This window comes from Podarcis tiliguerta, assembly GCF_965153285.1.
Source record: "Podarcis tiliguerta genome assembly, chromosome: 16".
NCBI classification, from domain to species: Eukaryota; Metazoa; Chordata; class Lepidosauria; order Squamata; family Lacertidae; genus Podarcis; species Podarcis tiliguerta.
The window spans coordinates 31,461,395-31,478,038 of record NC_139549.1 but is presented as its reverse complement, the minus strand read 5'-3'; the positions used below and the strand labels follow the sequence as shown (position 1 = coordinate 31,478,038).

The 16,644-nt window shown below is 46.8% G+C and overlaps 1 protein-coding gene across 22 annotated transcripts in view; it reads left to right on the top strand.

The window, feature by feature from the left end:
- Positions 1-16,644, top strand: part of ARVCF (ARVCF delta catenin family member) — a 595,583-nt gene that overhangs the window by 263,176 nt on the left and 315,763 nt on the right. For 17 of the 22 annotated variants that reach the window (XM_083418185.1, XM_083418195.1, XM_083418187.1 and 14 more), the window contains one exon: positions 7,914-8,158. The exons of the other annotated variants lie outside the window; for them this stretch is intronic. In XM_083418185.1, the coding sequence (XP_083274311.1) occupies positions 7,943-8,158 (216 nt within the window). In that variant the 5' untranslated portion in view covers positions 7,914-7,942. The remainder of the gene's footprint in view (positions 1-7,913; positions 8,159-16,644) is intronic. 22 annotated transcript variants of the gene reach the window in all.

Sequence of the window (16,644 nt, the reverse complement as noted above, 5' to 3'; positions counted from 1 at the left end):
GGCACCCTCAACCCTTAAATTCCAGGACTTGTGTCGTCTTTTACTCCGACGACCCAAAGCCCGCCGCCGTAACCTCTGCAGCAGACCGGAAGTCTCCACTCGCAAGACTCTTGTGCCTTGCAAGACTGCTGAGCATGCAGACATTCACTGCATCTGTTCCCAGAGATGGGAGTGCTGCCGGTTCTTGGCTACCAGGCTGCACCCTCCACTTCTGACTCTGCTTCCTCCACCGCCAGTAATGGGCTGACACCCTCTTTTTCCTTTCCCCAGGAGGGAAGAAGGCAGAAGGGATTCCTTCATCCAGATCTCTGTTCCCCAGCTTCAGCCTAGTCCCAGGTCACCCACCTGTTTCCCCCTCTTTGATCACATGGAGCATGTTCACACATGTGATCACACTGGAAACAAGTGGGGTGTAGGTTTAGAGTGTTGGACTACAACTTAGGGGACGAGGGTTCAAATACCCACTCAACCATGGAGCTCACGAGCTGACCTTGGACCAGTCACTGCTTCTCAACCCAGCCTACCTTACAGAGTTGTTGTGGGGTTTAATTGAGTAGGGGGAGAAGCATGCATGCCACCTTGAGCTCCTGGGAGGAAAAAGGTGGGATATAAATGCAATCAATCAATCAATCAATCAAATATCAAGTGGAAGGATCTTTCTGTGCTGCAGAACATGGAGAGATAAGCTCCCCCGTCAGCCAAAAACATAAGGCCTCCCTCCTCCAAGCTCACCTTGGCTAGGATTGAATGATGAGCAATCCAAGGGAAAGACCCCCGTTCCAGAATAGGATCCTATGACCCCCTTTTTTGTATTGCCCATCACGCTATTGTCTAGACACCCTAGCTTTAATCTCTGCTTTTTCAATCTCCGCTTAAGACTCGGGCATTGGACAGCACAAAAGACACAGCAACGAAACAAAAGGCCTTGCGGTGCTCCTTGAAAACGAGAATTCTTGGAGTTCCTTTAATGGGTGCCTTAATTTGCAAGGAACCGTAAGTGGCATCTGAAACAGGCCTCGGCGGTTCCTGAATTCTTCATGAGCACTTAAGGGGTCCTGAGTGGGGAGGTGGCTATTCCCCGCCAACACCCGTCTCTGTTCTTAGCCCCTGCTTACAATTGGGAGCTGCCATAGTGCGTTTAATACGCTCGGATGTGCAAAGATAGTGGAGCCTGTGGGTTTAGCTTCCCATTGGCCCTGGAAGAAGCCTGGGGTGGGGGTTGGTGGCAGAGAGAGAGAGACAGACAGAGACAGAGAGAGACCCTGTACAGCTTCAGTCTTTTAAATGGGCAATGGAGCAGAAATATCCGGGATTCCTCCTGGATAGCCAGCCATAACCCAAGTCTCTCCATGCCTCACGGCTACAGAGCTATGCAGGCTTCAAAAAAGCACCCAGCAGTGTAGAATCTATAAAGCAGCATCAAGGGCCCTATTGTAAGATGCTGGAAAAGAGGGAGGGGAGCCACATAAGCTTATGTTGATGGGGAGTGGAAGGAGAGAGGTTTCCCTGCTCTGTCTCCTGTAGACAGAAGAGAGATTTCTGGAAGGGGAGGGGTGTCATTCCTCCCTAAAGACCTTTTCTTTCTGCATACTGCAAAAGCAGCTGGGGTTGCTACTTAGTCGGCCAGCATTAGAGCCCGAAAGGTCTTCTCCTTTCTCCCTTTTGTGATGGAGGACAAAAGGACCTGCAGGTCAAAGGCTTGGACAGGTAAGCATCCTCTGATTCCGATGCCAGCCTAGAAATAGAAGAGAGGTTGTTGTGGCTGTTCAAGTCAGCACCGGGACTCTATGAGGACAGGTGGTAGGAAGTGAATGGAGCCCCTAGATAACACTGGCAGCATTTTGAGCAGAGGTGTAACACTGGTGATAGATGCAGCACGAATGGGCTTCTGCCAGGGGTCTCTGCATCCTAATTCTAGTCTGTGGACCAGCAAAGCTGTAGCTCACTGGTGGAGCACATCCTTTGCTAGGAGATTTGCTGCCAGTCAGAGCAGGCATTGCTGGGCTTAGATCAGCCTTCTCCATCCTGGTTCCCTCTAGATGGTTCCCTCTTGGAGCTTGGAACACCTGCTTTGCATGTAGAAGGTCCCGGGTTCAATCCCTGGCATTGGCTGGGTTACAGGAAGGGAGTCTTTCCCAGCCCTACCTAGAGATGTTGGGGATTGGACCTATGACCTTCTGGATGTTAGGCCCATTGACCTCTGCTTAGCTTCAGGAGGGAAATTGAATCGCAGCGGGAATGTTGACATTCTCCTCCACCCCACCAAGATCCCAATGCAGATAACATCCCCACCTTTTATTGTAAAAATATGTGCAAATCAGTAATTTGATGCAGAAAGTCCATGGCCCTAAACCTGCAACTGTAATGTTCTTTTAACCTTCATCACAAAAAAATGCATGGAAGCAATAACAATTGAAAAAGGATCCCCCCCCCCCCCGTTTTGACTGGGCTCCCTTTAATCCACAAATGCAATTATAACATTTCTGGCTGGGGATTGTAAGATGAGCAATGGGACACAACATGCAGGTGTAAAAACAGGAGGGAAATCTAGAAGATGTCTCACTAGTGTTTCCTCTTCTTCATGCAACCACATGCACTAGAGACTTGATGGATTTTAAAGCAGAAGAGTGCTGACAACGTAAAGGAAGCTCCAGAATTTTTTGTCGATAGCTTTTGAGACGCCCAGGACCTGAGGCTGTCAGGCATGCCCAGAGCATGCAGGCCAGAGAAGTGGTCCAACCACACTAGGAACCCCAGATCATCCCAGAAGTCAAATTTTGACAGAATTACAAGCCTGGTAGATGAAGGGAACGCAGTGGATGTAGTCTACCTTGATTTCAGCAAGGCATTTGACAAGGTGCCCCATGATATTCTTGTAAAGAAGCTGGTAAAATGCGGTCTTGACTATGCTACCACTCAGTGGATTTGTAACTGGCTGACTGACCGGACCCAAAGGGTGCTCATCAATGGTTCCCCTTCATCCTGGAGAAGAGTGACTAGTGGGGTGCCACAGGGTTCTGTCTTGGGCCCGGTCTTATTCAACATCTTTATCAACGACTTGGACGATGGACTCAAGGGCATCCTGATCAAATTTGCAGATGACACCAAACTGGGAGGGGTGGCTAACACCCCAGAGGACAGGATCACACTTCAAAATGACCTTGACAGATTAGAGAACTGGGCCAAAACAAACAAGATGAATTTTAACAGGGAGAAATGTAAAGTATTGCACTTGGGCAAAAAAAAAAAATGAGAGGCACAAATACAAGATGGGTGACACCTGGCTTGAGAGCAGTACATGTGAAAAGGATCTAGGAGTCTTGGTTGACCACAAACTTGACATGAGCCGACAGTGTGATGCGGCAGCTAAAAAAGCCAATGCAATTCTGGGCTGCATCAATAGGAGTATAGCATCTAGATCAAGGGAAGTTATAGTGCCACTGTATTCTGCTCTGGTCAGACCTCACCTGGAGTACTGTGTCCAGTTCTGGGCACCACAGTTCAAGAAGGACACTGACAAACTGGAACGTGTCCAGAGGAGGGCAACCAAAATGGTCAAAGGCCTGGAAACGATGCCTTATGAGGAACGGCTAAGGGAGCTGGGCATGTTTAGCCTGGAGAAGAGGAGGTTAAGGGGTGATATGATAGCCATGTTCAAATATATAAAAGGATGTCACATAGAGGAGGGAGAAAGGTTGTTTTCTGCTGCTCCAGAGAAGCGGACACGGAGCAATGGATCCAAACTACAAGAAAGAAGATTCCACCTAAACATTAGGAAGAACTTCCTGACAGTAAGAGCTGTTCGACAGTGGAATTTGCTGCCAAGGAGTGTGGTGGAGTCTCCTTCTTTGGAGGTCTTTAAGCAGAGGCTTGACAGCCATATGTCAGGAGTGCTCTGATGGTGTTTCCTGCTTGGCAGGGGGTTGGACTCGATGACCCTTGTGGTCTCTTCCAACTCTATGATTCTATGATTCTATGCTCATGTTGCCTTTTCCTGTACTCTGAGTGACAACTTTGCTCTGTCTGACTTTGCTGTCCATATTCTGAGTGAAGCTCCGCTCTCTTCAGTGGAGCTCCATATGCTTCTATGTGTGTGTGAAGCTCCCGTGTTTCTTCCATGTATACCATCAACTTCTGCCAAAGCTACAGGATCCCATTCTCCCCCCCCCCCTTTTTTTTGCAACTTCAGAGAAAAGACTCTCAGTTAAAGTGCCCGGCCATCTCTGCACAGAAATAGTACCATTTTGCAGGAGCCATTTCACTTTGCAGCAACCAAGCGCCCTTGCCAGGTCAACGCAAAGTTAATTTTCACCCTGTGCCTCTGCGCAGGTGAGGATTATGCACCAATCTTTTCTGTGGTTCCGCTGACATTCCTTTGAAGAGGGATCAGAAATATATTCCTTTGTGTGGCTCCTTGCTTTCTTCCAAATCATTTGATATACTCAGCAGCCCCTACACTTCCTTTGCGGGAGGCGATGGCCACAGTGTCCTCTGCTTAACCATGTTTCAAAGCAGGCTGCTGCATGAATTGCCTCTTCCAGCTTGTGACAATCCTTGCTGATTAGCTTGTGCATGCAGACGATCTGCTAATGAGATGTGAAAAAGTGAGCCAAGATCGTGCCTGTCTCCAGCAAGCTTACCTTGTCATCCTGCTCCCCAGATTTCTCTCTGCTTTAAGGGAACCAACAAGAGGGTCACCACCGGAATTCACCTCCTTCTAATCATAAGAGACCGTTAGAGTAAAAATTCTGCAACCAGAAAAGCTGGGCTTTGTGACCTCCATGAAATATTCAGGCACACATCAATTTTGAGATTTTATGCTGCTGGGATGTGGAAAGGAGTTGAGGATTGGCTCTGAAGGCCATCCCTCTGGCAGCTGAAAATCTATTCAGCACTTCCTTTGCTTCTGAAATTTTCAGCAGGCATTGAATGCAACCATTTAAGCATTGTATGTGTGTGTTCATAATGGCTAGAAACTTTTTTTTTAAGCAGAAGCTGAGATTCTTCAGAAGGTGAATTGTATACCTCTCATTTGTGCAGGATTTCAACTCCCACACCCCACCCAAAAATAGTCTTGATAACTGGAATGGCCATATCTTCCTCTTTCACTATTGCCTTTTGATGTCAGGGTTTGTGTGCATGTAAGCATGCTTAGCCTCTCTGCAGTATGTCAATTGTCTTATTTACAACAACTGTCACATTTTGCAGTGTACAGTGTGCTGTTACCCTCTCAATAAGGGCTAGTGAGCTAGTGGTTCCCAGTGTAAATGCTGTAGCATGCGAATATTTTCAAATACATTTGTAGATTTGTTGCTTCGAAATAAATAAATAAATAAATAAATCAGTCTGCCATGCAACAAAACAAAACGCCACACCTTGAAGCCACACCTTAGGAGAGCCTGCCCACATTCGGCCAGCTTCTTAGCTGCCAGAGAAAATTTGCCTACCAAATGTGTCATTTGTATTGGCTAAGAGTTCAGCTGTCACTTCCTGGGAGAACCAATAGAAAACTGGAGATAATCTATTCTCCGCCGTCCCCCTCTGGGCACTGTATATAAAGGGCAAATCTGCCTGTCGGTAGGTACACCTGCCTGCCTGTGTTAGTGCCTCTTTGCATGTTCATTTGCCTGCCCACGGCTGGCTTGGGACGTTTTGCCACTCCAGGCAAACTGAGGTAGGGGAGGACTGGAAAAAGGCTGCCCACCCCCCATAGCAACCCTTGCCTCCTCTTCCTCCTCTGCAAACCTCCATCAGTTGGGAGAGGTGACCCTGACAGTGGGCTGGTGAGGGACAACTGGCTGGCATCTGAGTGGGCAGGGACTGCAGCCGCACTGCCCCTCCTAGCTCTCCAGAGCCTACTGACCTGAGGCAACCTCCTCACCATGCCTTACAGGTGTGCTGGCCTTTCCTGCCTGTGTCCTGTGCACACAAGGCAATGCTCATTGGTCACTTTGACCACACCCACTTCCGTGGCCCTTGTAGGGTTGGCCAACCCTCATACCAGATCTCAAGACATATGGAAAGAAGATCCACTCCCAGTTTGGTGCAATGCCCAAGCCATACGTGCTTGTGCAAATATAACATGCATTGATCTGTAAGTGGACATGATGCTTTTGGGTTCTTTTTGCACAGAGAAGCTGCCGGTGAAAGAACCCCCTTTGTAAACATATACGAAAACATATGTTAGAGCAGCTCAGCCTTGGGAACTCCTCTCCCAGCTGTTTTGCGAAGTCACTGCAAGTCTCAGTCAACCTTGAAGCTTTATCTTGCCGCTAGCAATCCTCTGGTGTGGTGCTTTTGCAGCTTAAAAGAGTTAATTCTGGTCCATCTATTAAAAGCAAAGTCATCAGATGTGAATGAAAGTTATAGAAATAATTGGTCGGCCGGGAGGTGGGTGGGGGGGAGGGGGAAAGAGAAGAAAATGGGAAGCTAATGTATTCTTAAAAGTACATTATTGTTTGCATAGTGAAATTACTTTCATGAAAAGTATGAGAATCGCTTGTCAGACAGAAAGCTTGGGGTGGGGTGGGTGGAACAGTGCCTGTTGAGATAAATCTAAATTCTGTTCAAGGTGTACATAGTCTTTTTTTTTTTTAAAAAAAAAGAAAGATTTGGTGCAATGCCATTAAATGAGTGTTTGGAAATCATACCTTTTCTAAACGGCATGAACAAAACAACCACCACCTTGGGTTTGTATCCAGTCCTAATCAGAAAAGACACATTGAAATCATTGGACATGACTAAGGACCATGTTCACATCATATGTTTAAAGCATTATGATGCTACTTTAAACACTAGGTAACGGTCTGGCCCCATGGTTCATTTTACATATCATAAATCCCTGCATATTTTACAGAAACTATACCATTCAGTATTCCATTCTTACACCCATCATAACCTTTTTACACTTTTGAATTTATCTTAATGCTGCCAGTGTTTTCAGCTGTACACAATTATTTCCCACATATTCAATAAACGTTTTCCAATCTTCTCTAAATGTATGTTGTTCTTGTTCTCTTAAGTCTGCAAGCTGCACAGATTCCATCAACTTAAGTTGCCACTCTTCTTTGGTTGGGACCTCGCTCGTTTTCCATTTTGGGGTTAACAAAACATGGGCTGCAGCAGTGGCATACATAAAGAATCTTTCCTGACACCTGGGAATTTCAGTCTGAATTATCGCCAACAGAAAGGACTCCGATTTTTGGGGAAAGTACTTTTAAACATTTCCCAATACAGTGGTACCTCGCAAGACGAATGCCTCGCAAGACGAAAAACTCGCAAGACGAAAGATTTTTTTGAGTTGCTTTGCAAAATGAATTTCCCTATGGGCTTGCTTCGCAAGACGAAAACGTCTTGCGCCTTTATCTTAAAACTGTCAATGCATTCCTATGGGAAACCGTCAATGCATTTCCTATGGGAACCCGTGCTTCGCAAGACGAAAAATTCACAAGACGAAAAAACTCGCAGAACGAATTAATTTCGTCTTGCGAGGCACCACTGTACTCTTTTACCCTTTTACAAGTCCACCACATATGCAACTGGGAACTGTAGTTTGTCAGGGAAATCTGGGAACCACAGCTCCATGAAGTTAATAGGGGTCTCCTAGCAGCTCTCAACACCCTTAAGAAACTACAGCTCCCAGAATTCTTTGGGATATGCCATGGCAGTTTAAAGTTGTATCGCAGTGCTTTCAACACTTCCATTGAATGTGTCCTAAGCTAAGCCCATGAATTTCAACGTGTCTGCTCTGATTAGAACTTAGCTGGCTCCAGCCCTTTTGCTTTTGAGCATAAACATGATGTCGCGGACTAATTAACCTGTGCCGTTTTCCTTTTCCTTTCCATTCCTGACCTCTGACCTGTGTCTCCTTTCCCCCCACCCTTTCCCTGACCTTTGTCATTGGCCCATACCAGTGAACAGGCAAGACAGTCTGAGCCCAGTCATGGAAGACTATGATATCAGGTCTGCTGCCAGCATTCTGGCATCCGTTAAGGAGCAAGAGGCTCGTTTTGAGCGCCTCACCCGGGCCCTCGAAGAGGAGCGGCGCAATGTCTCCTTGCAACTCGAACGCGCCAATCAGCCCTCCGACCGAGTGACCATGTGCAACATTGGCAGTGCTCAGCCCCTGGCAACCGCCTGGCAGCAGCTGGTCCTGCAGGTAAACTGCCTGCTCTTATTGCTTGTGCCCTCTGCGTTGTGCATCATCCCCACCCCTGTCTCCATCACCAACGTCCATTTACTGTATTTTTCGCTTTATAGGACACAATTTTTTCCCCTCCAAAAATTAAGGAAAAATGCGTGTGCATCCTATGGAGTGAATGCAGGCTCCTTGGCTTCAGCGATAGCAACGTGAAGCCTCTGAAGCGCAGAAGGAGCGCTCCCTCTGCGTTCCGGAGGCTTCATGTTGCTTTCGCTGAAGCCTGGAGAGCGAGAAGGGTCGGTGTGCACTGACCCCTCTCGCTCTCCAGGCTTCAGGGATAGCCGCCTGAAGCCTTCGGAGCGCAGCGCAAGTTCCCTCTGCGCTTCGCAGGCTTCAGGTTCCTTTCGCTGAAGCCAGGAGAGCAAGACTCTCTTGGCTTCAGCAGAGAGGGAGAGCTGCGCAGCGCCCCTTCAGCCAAACGGGAGGAGAAATGGAAGGGGCTCCGTTTCTCCTGCCGCCTCGCTGAAGGGACGCTGAGCAGAGAGGGGGAGAATTTTTTTCCCTTGTTCTCCCCCTCTAAAACAAGGTGCGTCCTATGGTCTGGTGTGTCCTATAGAGCAAAAAATACGGTAAATACGAAAGACATTTATTCGTGGGTCATGTTTTGTATACCAGCCACCTTTTCCATTTTGTCGGTTGTTTCCCGAACCAGTGGGGGGCAGTAGATGGAAAAGCAACCTCTTCTTCCCTCGCCGATTCCTTCTTGATTAACTTCCTGTAGATTGTTTTCTCTCTCAGGCTTTACTTCCTTCCTGCTTCTTCTTTGGTGTTAGTGTTGGACCTGCCTTTTTTCGTTAACCTCATTACTCCGTGATGGCCAGGTGTAAGCCTGTACTCAAGATGGCTTTGTTTGCTATGAGGAATAAACCTTAAGTTTCTTTTTATTTTTTTCCAAGCTAATCTTTATTGGTTTTTTAATTACGTACTGAACATACACATATTGCATTACATTTTACATTTGTACTTGCTCCTTGAGCTGACTTCCCTCCTTCCTTCTTTTGGCTTTTTTATATCGTCTCTAAATTTTGGAATAAACCTTAAGTTTCGTTACCGTTTCAGCCGACAGTCTTAACCAGGCTATTTATCAATGCACTCTGCTGATATATGTGTTCTATCTAAAAGGTAAAGGTAAAGGTACCCCTGCCCGTACGGGCCAGTCTTGCCAGACTCTAGGGTTGTGCGCCCATCTCACTCAAGAGGCCGGGGGCCAGCGCTGTCCGGAGACACTTCCGGGTCACGTGGCCAGCGTGACATCGCTGCTCTGGCGAGCCAGAGCCGCACACGGAAACGCCGTTTACCTTCCCGCTAGTAAGCGGTCCCTATTTATCTGTTTGCACCCAGGGGTGCTTTCGAACTGCTAGGTTGGCAGGCGCTGGGACCGAACAGCGGGAGCGCACCCCGCCGCGGGGATTCGAACCACCGACCTTTCGATCGGCAAGCCCTAGGCACTGAGGCTTTAACCCACAGCGCCACCCGCGTCCCTATGTGTTCTATTTAACCTCCTTCAAAGAGCTCAAGCTTAGGCCTGGTCAACACCTGTTGGGAAATGAGGTAGTTGGACGTTGTGAAAAGATTGGAATGGACTGCAAGGGTAGAAGCTGCATATATTGCAAGGTGACTGCCTGGAGTGCCAGATTTGGGCATGTGTTGACATATGAGCGTGAGGCTCAGGGCCACTAAAACTGAGGATTAAAACTGAAGGGAGACCTAGAACAAATCACGGCAACGAGGAGTGCTCATGCTCAGAGTTTCAGTCACCTGGACACAATCCTCTCCAGGATACTCAATTCGCCACCCCGGTTTCCTGTCCCCCACCTCAGCAGCCATATAGAAGTGTAAGCTTGGAAAGGGTACCCAACGGTCATCTAGTCCAACCCCCTGCAACGCAGGAATCACAGCTAAAGAATCCCTGGCAGATGGCCATCCAACCTCTGTTTAAAAACCTCTGAGGAAGGAGAGTCCACCACCTTCCAAGGTAGTCCATTGGATCAGAACTACAGCTCTTGCATCAGGAAGTTCTTCCTAGCGTTTAGTTGGAATCTCCTTGTTTTTTGAATCCATTGATTCAGGACAATCGTCATTCTTTGCCCAATGAGCATGCTTATGAGCTCCATTAAGAGTTTGGGTGTACCTCCCTCTCTATGGAGGCGCAGATTACAGCTATAACAAAGGCGGCATTTTTTCAACTCCGCCAAGCTAAGCAGTTGGCTCCTTATCTCTCTCGCCCTGACCTAGCCACTGTGATCCACGCAACGGTCACCTCCAGACTGGATTATTGTAACTCGCTCTACGTGGGGCTGCCCTTGAGTCTGACCCAGAAACTCCAGCGGGTGCAGAATGCCGCGGTGAGACTCCTTATGGGCTCTTCGCTGCGAGATCACATTCATCCGGTACTATACCAGCTGCACTGGCTCCCGGTGGAGTACAGGATCAGGTTTAAGGTGCTGGTTTTAACCTTTAAAGCCCTATACGGCCTAGGACCCTCGTACCTACGGGACCGCCTCTCCTGGTATGCCCCACAGAGAAACCTACGGTCTGCAAATAAAAACATCCTGAAGGTCCCAGGCCTCAGAGAGGTTAGGCTGGCCTCAACTAGAGCCAGAGCTTTCTCGGCTGTGGCACCAATCTGGTGGAACGCTCTGTCACAAGAGACTAGGGCCCTGCGGGACTTGACATCTTTCCGCAGGGCCTGTAAGACAGAGCTGTTCCACCAGGCCTTTGGTCAGGGCGCAGCCTGACCCCCTCCTCTGGCAATCTGCACAGGGTCTTGCTTGCTGGTTGCCATCAATTTGTTTTTGATTGATTTTATGGTGAAAAGTTTTTAGAATGTTGGATTGTTTTGACTGTTGTTAGCCGCCCTGAGCCCAGCTTTGGCTGGGGAGGGCGGGGTATAAATAAAATTTATTATTATTATTATTATTATTATTATTATTATTATTATTATTATTATTCTATGCTGGGCTGCTTTTCAGTTCCTCCCCTATTTAAGGTTTTTTTCCTATTTTTTCTTAAGAATGGCAGTGGCCATTTTGAGCATGTCCAATTGATACACGTTGTTTTTGGCCCCTGAAGGGGGCAAGGGTGGAGGTGGAATGGGCCTACGCCCCACCACTGTTGTGCGCACTGACCTGGGACCCAATCATGTGTTGTTTTTAAACTGTCCTCAACTTTTTGGGGGTACTATTTGTAAAAGCAATTTTAAAAACGTGTTTCTAGCTGTTTTTATAGTTTGTAAATTGCCACAAGACGTATTTAAAAGCTAATATTAATACAGTGGTACCTCGGGTTACATATGCTTCAGGTTACAGACTCCGCTAACCCAGAAATAGTACCTCAGGTTAAGAACTTTGCTTCAGGATGAGAACAGAAATCGTGCGGCGGTGGTGTGGCAGCAGCAGGAGCCTCCATTAGCTAAAATGGTCTTCAGGTTAAGAACAGTTTCAGGTTACGAACGGACCTCTGGAACGAATTAAGTACTTAACCTGAAGTACCACTGTAATAATAATAATAATAATAATAATAATAATAATAATAATAATGCATAGTAGGACGATGGGTATCTGATAGAAGCTGCTTTGCATGGTCAGAGACTTAGTCCATCTAGCTCAGGCATAGGCAAACTCGGCCCTCCAGATGTTTTGGGACAACAGCTCCCATCATCCCTGACCACTTGTCCTGTTAGCTAGGGATGATGGGAGTTGTAGTCCCAGAAATCTGGAGGGGCCGAGTTTCCCCTTGTTTTAGACAAGGGGTTTCCCTAGCCCTACCTAAAGATATCAGGGATTGAACTGGGGACCTTCTGCATGCAAATCACTGAATTATGGCCCCATCGCCAAATAGAAACAGCTGTGCTGGTGTTGTCTCTGCAGCATATTCAGTAAATGGTCAATCCACCTGCAATCTCAGGTAATGCAGTCTGTTCTGCTACCTCGTATTGCAGCATGTATAGGCTACACCTTGGGATAGCCTGGGCTTTTAGTCAGCCTTTTATTGTATAGCATGGTGGGTGTCCTTCGCACCTTGTTACCTGGGGTTCCTGGGCTCCTTCATACTCCAGCAGTACACTCCAGACCGACTCTTGTATACAGTACTATTGTAAATTGGAGCACTTCTTGGTGTTGAGATTTGGTTTTTAGTGTGCATTCTGTTCCCCGAGAACATAATTTGAGTAAAGTCAACAAAATGGGAGTGGCGTATAGGCTTGTGTCAACTTCTCCAAGGTCTAGATTTTGTTTTGGGGGGCACCAAGTGCTGAACTGAAATGGGTGTCCAAGTCTTTTCTGCAGAGCAGAAGTGAAGGCTTTGTTTCTCTTTGTGAAAATCTTGTGTTGGGATATTTGCAACAGGCCTCATGTTGATTTGGGTCCAGTGTTATGTTGGGGTCCAGTGCTGGAAGCCCATAGAGAAGGAGGCAAGGTTGCTGAGGGATTACAGGACCACGGATAGCTCCAAGCGAGAGACGGTTGAACCTCTGAAACAGGGTGGTCCAACTTTTCATTCTGAGCGGGCCACAAAAGCATAGTACTTCAATATGGAACCTGGGGGCAAACACTGCCTTGTTGCATGAGTGTGGGGGGGGGGGGAGCGAGGCCAAAATTTGACCCTCCCAGCCCTAACAGGTTACACCCTGTTTTACAATGTCCTCCCTCCTGCTTCTATTTTGGACCTCAAGATGATACGTCCTCTTTATTTAGCTTCTGATGGAGTAAAGGAGCAGTCATGGGTGCCTCGTTTTTCTCTAGACAGACTAGAACTAGAAACTTTTCTACCCAGGTTATGTGTTTTGTTCAACAAACAACTTCATTGTGTGTGGTTTTGCAAGTATCTTCAGACCTCATGTGGGGTTAACAATGGCAAGGGTTGCATCACAGGTGCAGAGAGAGTCACTTGGTACTGCAGTAATCAAGTGCCAAGCATACATGTGTGAACTAGGCTTTAGTTTCAAAGTCAGACCCAGAAACTGCTACTGAGAGTTTGAAAAAGACTCTGGTTGTGGTAGGTGGCAGAAAATGGGCAAAAAAACTACTTGGGTTTTTCTTCTTTGGGAATTAAGGGGTTTCTGAGAATTCTGCTTTGGGACTAGGACTGTTCCTGCTGGAGAACTTTATCCATTTTCTGCAACAGCAGTTGGGAAGGACCATAGCTCTGTCTGTCTCCAAATCAGTCTCTTACGCATAAGCCAAGAAAGAGTATTCTCTATAAGATTGAATATCAATATACTTATCAAGACTTTGAGATTAGACCACTGAAGAATCCCGGAAAACTATCTTGGGAGTGTCCTACCTGCATGCCACAGTTAAAGAGCCCCATCAGGGGCGAACAGCGGCCTTTTGATTACTTGGACTTCCAGGGCAAAACAGGTGCAAAATGCCGGCACCCTGTCATCTACAACTTCACTGTCTACAACTTTATTAACATCTATCTACAACTCTACGGGGAAGTGGGTGGCTCTGTGGGTTAAACCACAGAGACTAGGGCTTGCCGATCAGAAGGTCAGCGGTTCGAATCCCCTGGACAGGGTAAGCTCCCGTTGCTCTGTCCCTGCTCCTGCCAACCTAGTAGTTCGAAAGCACGTCAAAGTGCAAGTAGATAAATAGGTACCGCTCCGGCGGGAAGGTAAACGGCGTTTCCGTGTCCCGCTCTGGTTCGCCAGAAGCGGCTTAGTCATGCTGGCCACATGACCCAGAAGCTGTACGCTGGCTCCCTCGGCCAATAAAGTGAGATGAGCACCACAACCCCAGAGTCGGCCACGACTGGACCTAATGGTCAGGGGTCCCTTTACCCTTTACAACTCTACTAGCATCTCTCGGTATTGTGAATATCACTGAACTTACCTTTTGTTGGTATCTTCATGAACTTATCTAAAAGACTGAGTTAAGCATTTGAAAAATCTATTGAAACCAGACATTATAAGTTCATTTTAGGCTGGGTAGTTCGCAAGTCTTTGTGGCTTTGTTTAATGTTTTGTATTTTTCTCAGAAGGTTGATAAAGTATGTATAATTATTGTTCTGTGTCTATTAATCGCCAACATGTTGCATGAGTCACACTACTGTCTCCAGGTAGGGCTGGGAGAGCCAGCCTTGCCTGAAACCCTGGAGAGCGTCTGATAGAATTATCAGAATTGTAAGGTGGAAAGGACCATGAGGATCATCTAGTTCAACCTCCTGTATTGCAGGAATCTTTTGCCCAATGTGGGGCTCGAACCCATGGCTTTGAAGTTAAGAGTCTCATGTTCTATGGACTGAGCTATCCCAGCAATCATAGTTCATAAGACGGACCTAGGTAGGTCCAATGATCTGACTCAGTATATGGCAGTTCATATTATCCCTCTGAAGCCAGCCCTTTGTTCAGAACCACGAGGACTATAATCTTACTATGGTTTAGAGCAGGGGCCGTAGCTTAGTGGTATAGCATATGTCCTGTGTGCTGAAGGTCCCTGGTTCAATCCCTGGTATTTCCAGGTAGATCTGGGAGAGACTCCTGTCAAAAATCTTGGACAGCTAGTGCTGGGCAGAGTAAACAGTGCTGAACTAGACAGACCAAAAGTCTGTCTCAGGAGAAGGCAAGATTCCTATGTTATCAATTTATCTTTTCCGCTTTTTGTTTATACAAGGACCAACCTCCAAGGGAATCTGACCTTGCAACTCTTTCCCCCACCCCAAATTTCCCATTGCTTTTGGGGAATGGGGAATTAAATAATAAGTTTATTTCTGTTCCAGTGGCCAGTCTTTTCCCTAAGGAAACCCGTGACCTGAATATTTCAGCTGTGCTGGCTCCTTCCTTTGGCAAAATGTAGATTCTCTGTTTCTCACACCTAGCAGGTCAAAGGGGGTAGCTGCAGATCAATCAGTCTGCCGAGGTTCATGATCTTCTGTGGACTCCGTAGGTGTCCGTACTGCTATAATGATTTTCCCTTTTCCTTTTGAGCTGTGAACCTCTTGCATTTGAGATCACACCCTGTGATAGACCTTGTTGTGATTCTTAGGAAGAGTTGCTGTGCCCTTTAAGATGAAAGGGCCAGCCGATATGTCAAAGTGTCCTTGCAAACAAAAACAAATGATCTGCAATCCTTTCCTGGAGCAAAGGCACATTGGACAGTTTGGTCGGAGTAGACCTGTGGATGATTAGACTCCACATCTGCTGTGATAAAGCACCTCTAAGTGACTTCAAGGAGAATCACATCATATTCATAGACTTTATTAGGATTTTGGAAAGCACCGGGGTTGTGATAGAGCTTAAGTCAGAGACACAGAAAGAGAGAGAGAGAGAGAGAGAGAGAGAGAGACCCATCTGCACTTGATATTTCAAACAGTATCATATCCCTTTAAACAGTTATGGGTGCTGGGAGTTGGTAGGAAACCAAAGTTCTGAGTAGTTTAATAATCAATCTCTCTTCCCATTAAAATCTGGGAATTGCAGCTTTCTGAGGGGAATAGTGGAGTGGTCTCCTAACAACTCCCAGCACCCTTAACAAACTACAGCTCCCAGAAGCCATGAGTATTTAAAGTGGTATGATACTGTTCGATGTTTGGTGAATATGGGGCCAGTGAGAAAGAAAGAGGTGTTACCTAGAGCAGTGGCTTCCAAACCGAACTGTACCACTATAAAATTTATAAGGGTTTTTCTGCCTGTGGCCTGTGGGCCAGGTGCAGTTGTGTAGTGGTTGTGCAGAGCAGGTGGCACGTGAAGACCAGGAGGACCAATCACCAGATCAAACCATAATTAGCAACTGTTTGGAAGGTTGTATTTGCACTGCATGTGTGTGCATGGTGAAGGTTGTTAATGGTTCATGCATGGCATATGTCCACAGCTTCTAGTAGTGATAGAACCCTTGATTTTGAGCCATCTTTGGTGGACCACTGGAAAGCTTAAGACAGAGGATCTTATAGTGGGTTTGTGGAGTGGTTTACAGGACCGGATGGCACTGGAGAGAGAGAGAGATTAAACAGGAAATCAGAAGCATTGCCTAATGGAGCGACAATAGATTGTTAAATGTTTTTCAAGGATGTGGGAGAAGCTATTTGTGACCATCAAGTCAAGGGGCAAGGAGGCAGACAATTTATTGAGCCAGCTTGAGGGTGTGGGTTGGTGAATCCAGAGCTGGTAGGTAGGGTGGGGAAGAGATTAGACCTTTTACATTTTTCATCTTGAATTTCTGAGAAGGGAAGAGCTAGTCCTCTCCTTTCCTTGTGCCAGCCTAATGTGAAGAGAAACGGGAGCTTCAAAAACATGGTCAGTGCTGGGAAGGAAAAGCAGATCTAAAAAATGTGGCAAGATGTCTAGTACTGTAGTGTCTACATAGACTGGTAGCAGCTCTTGAGGGGCCTTTCTTAGCCTGATGTGGAGATGCAAAGGATTTAATTTGGAGTTTTCGTGTGCAAATATTGTGCTGTACCACCAAGCTATGGGCCATGCCCTTAAGAGTTGTATTGGTTGCTGCCTT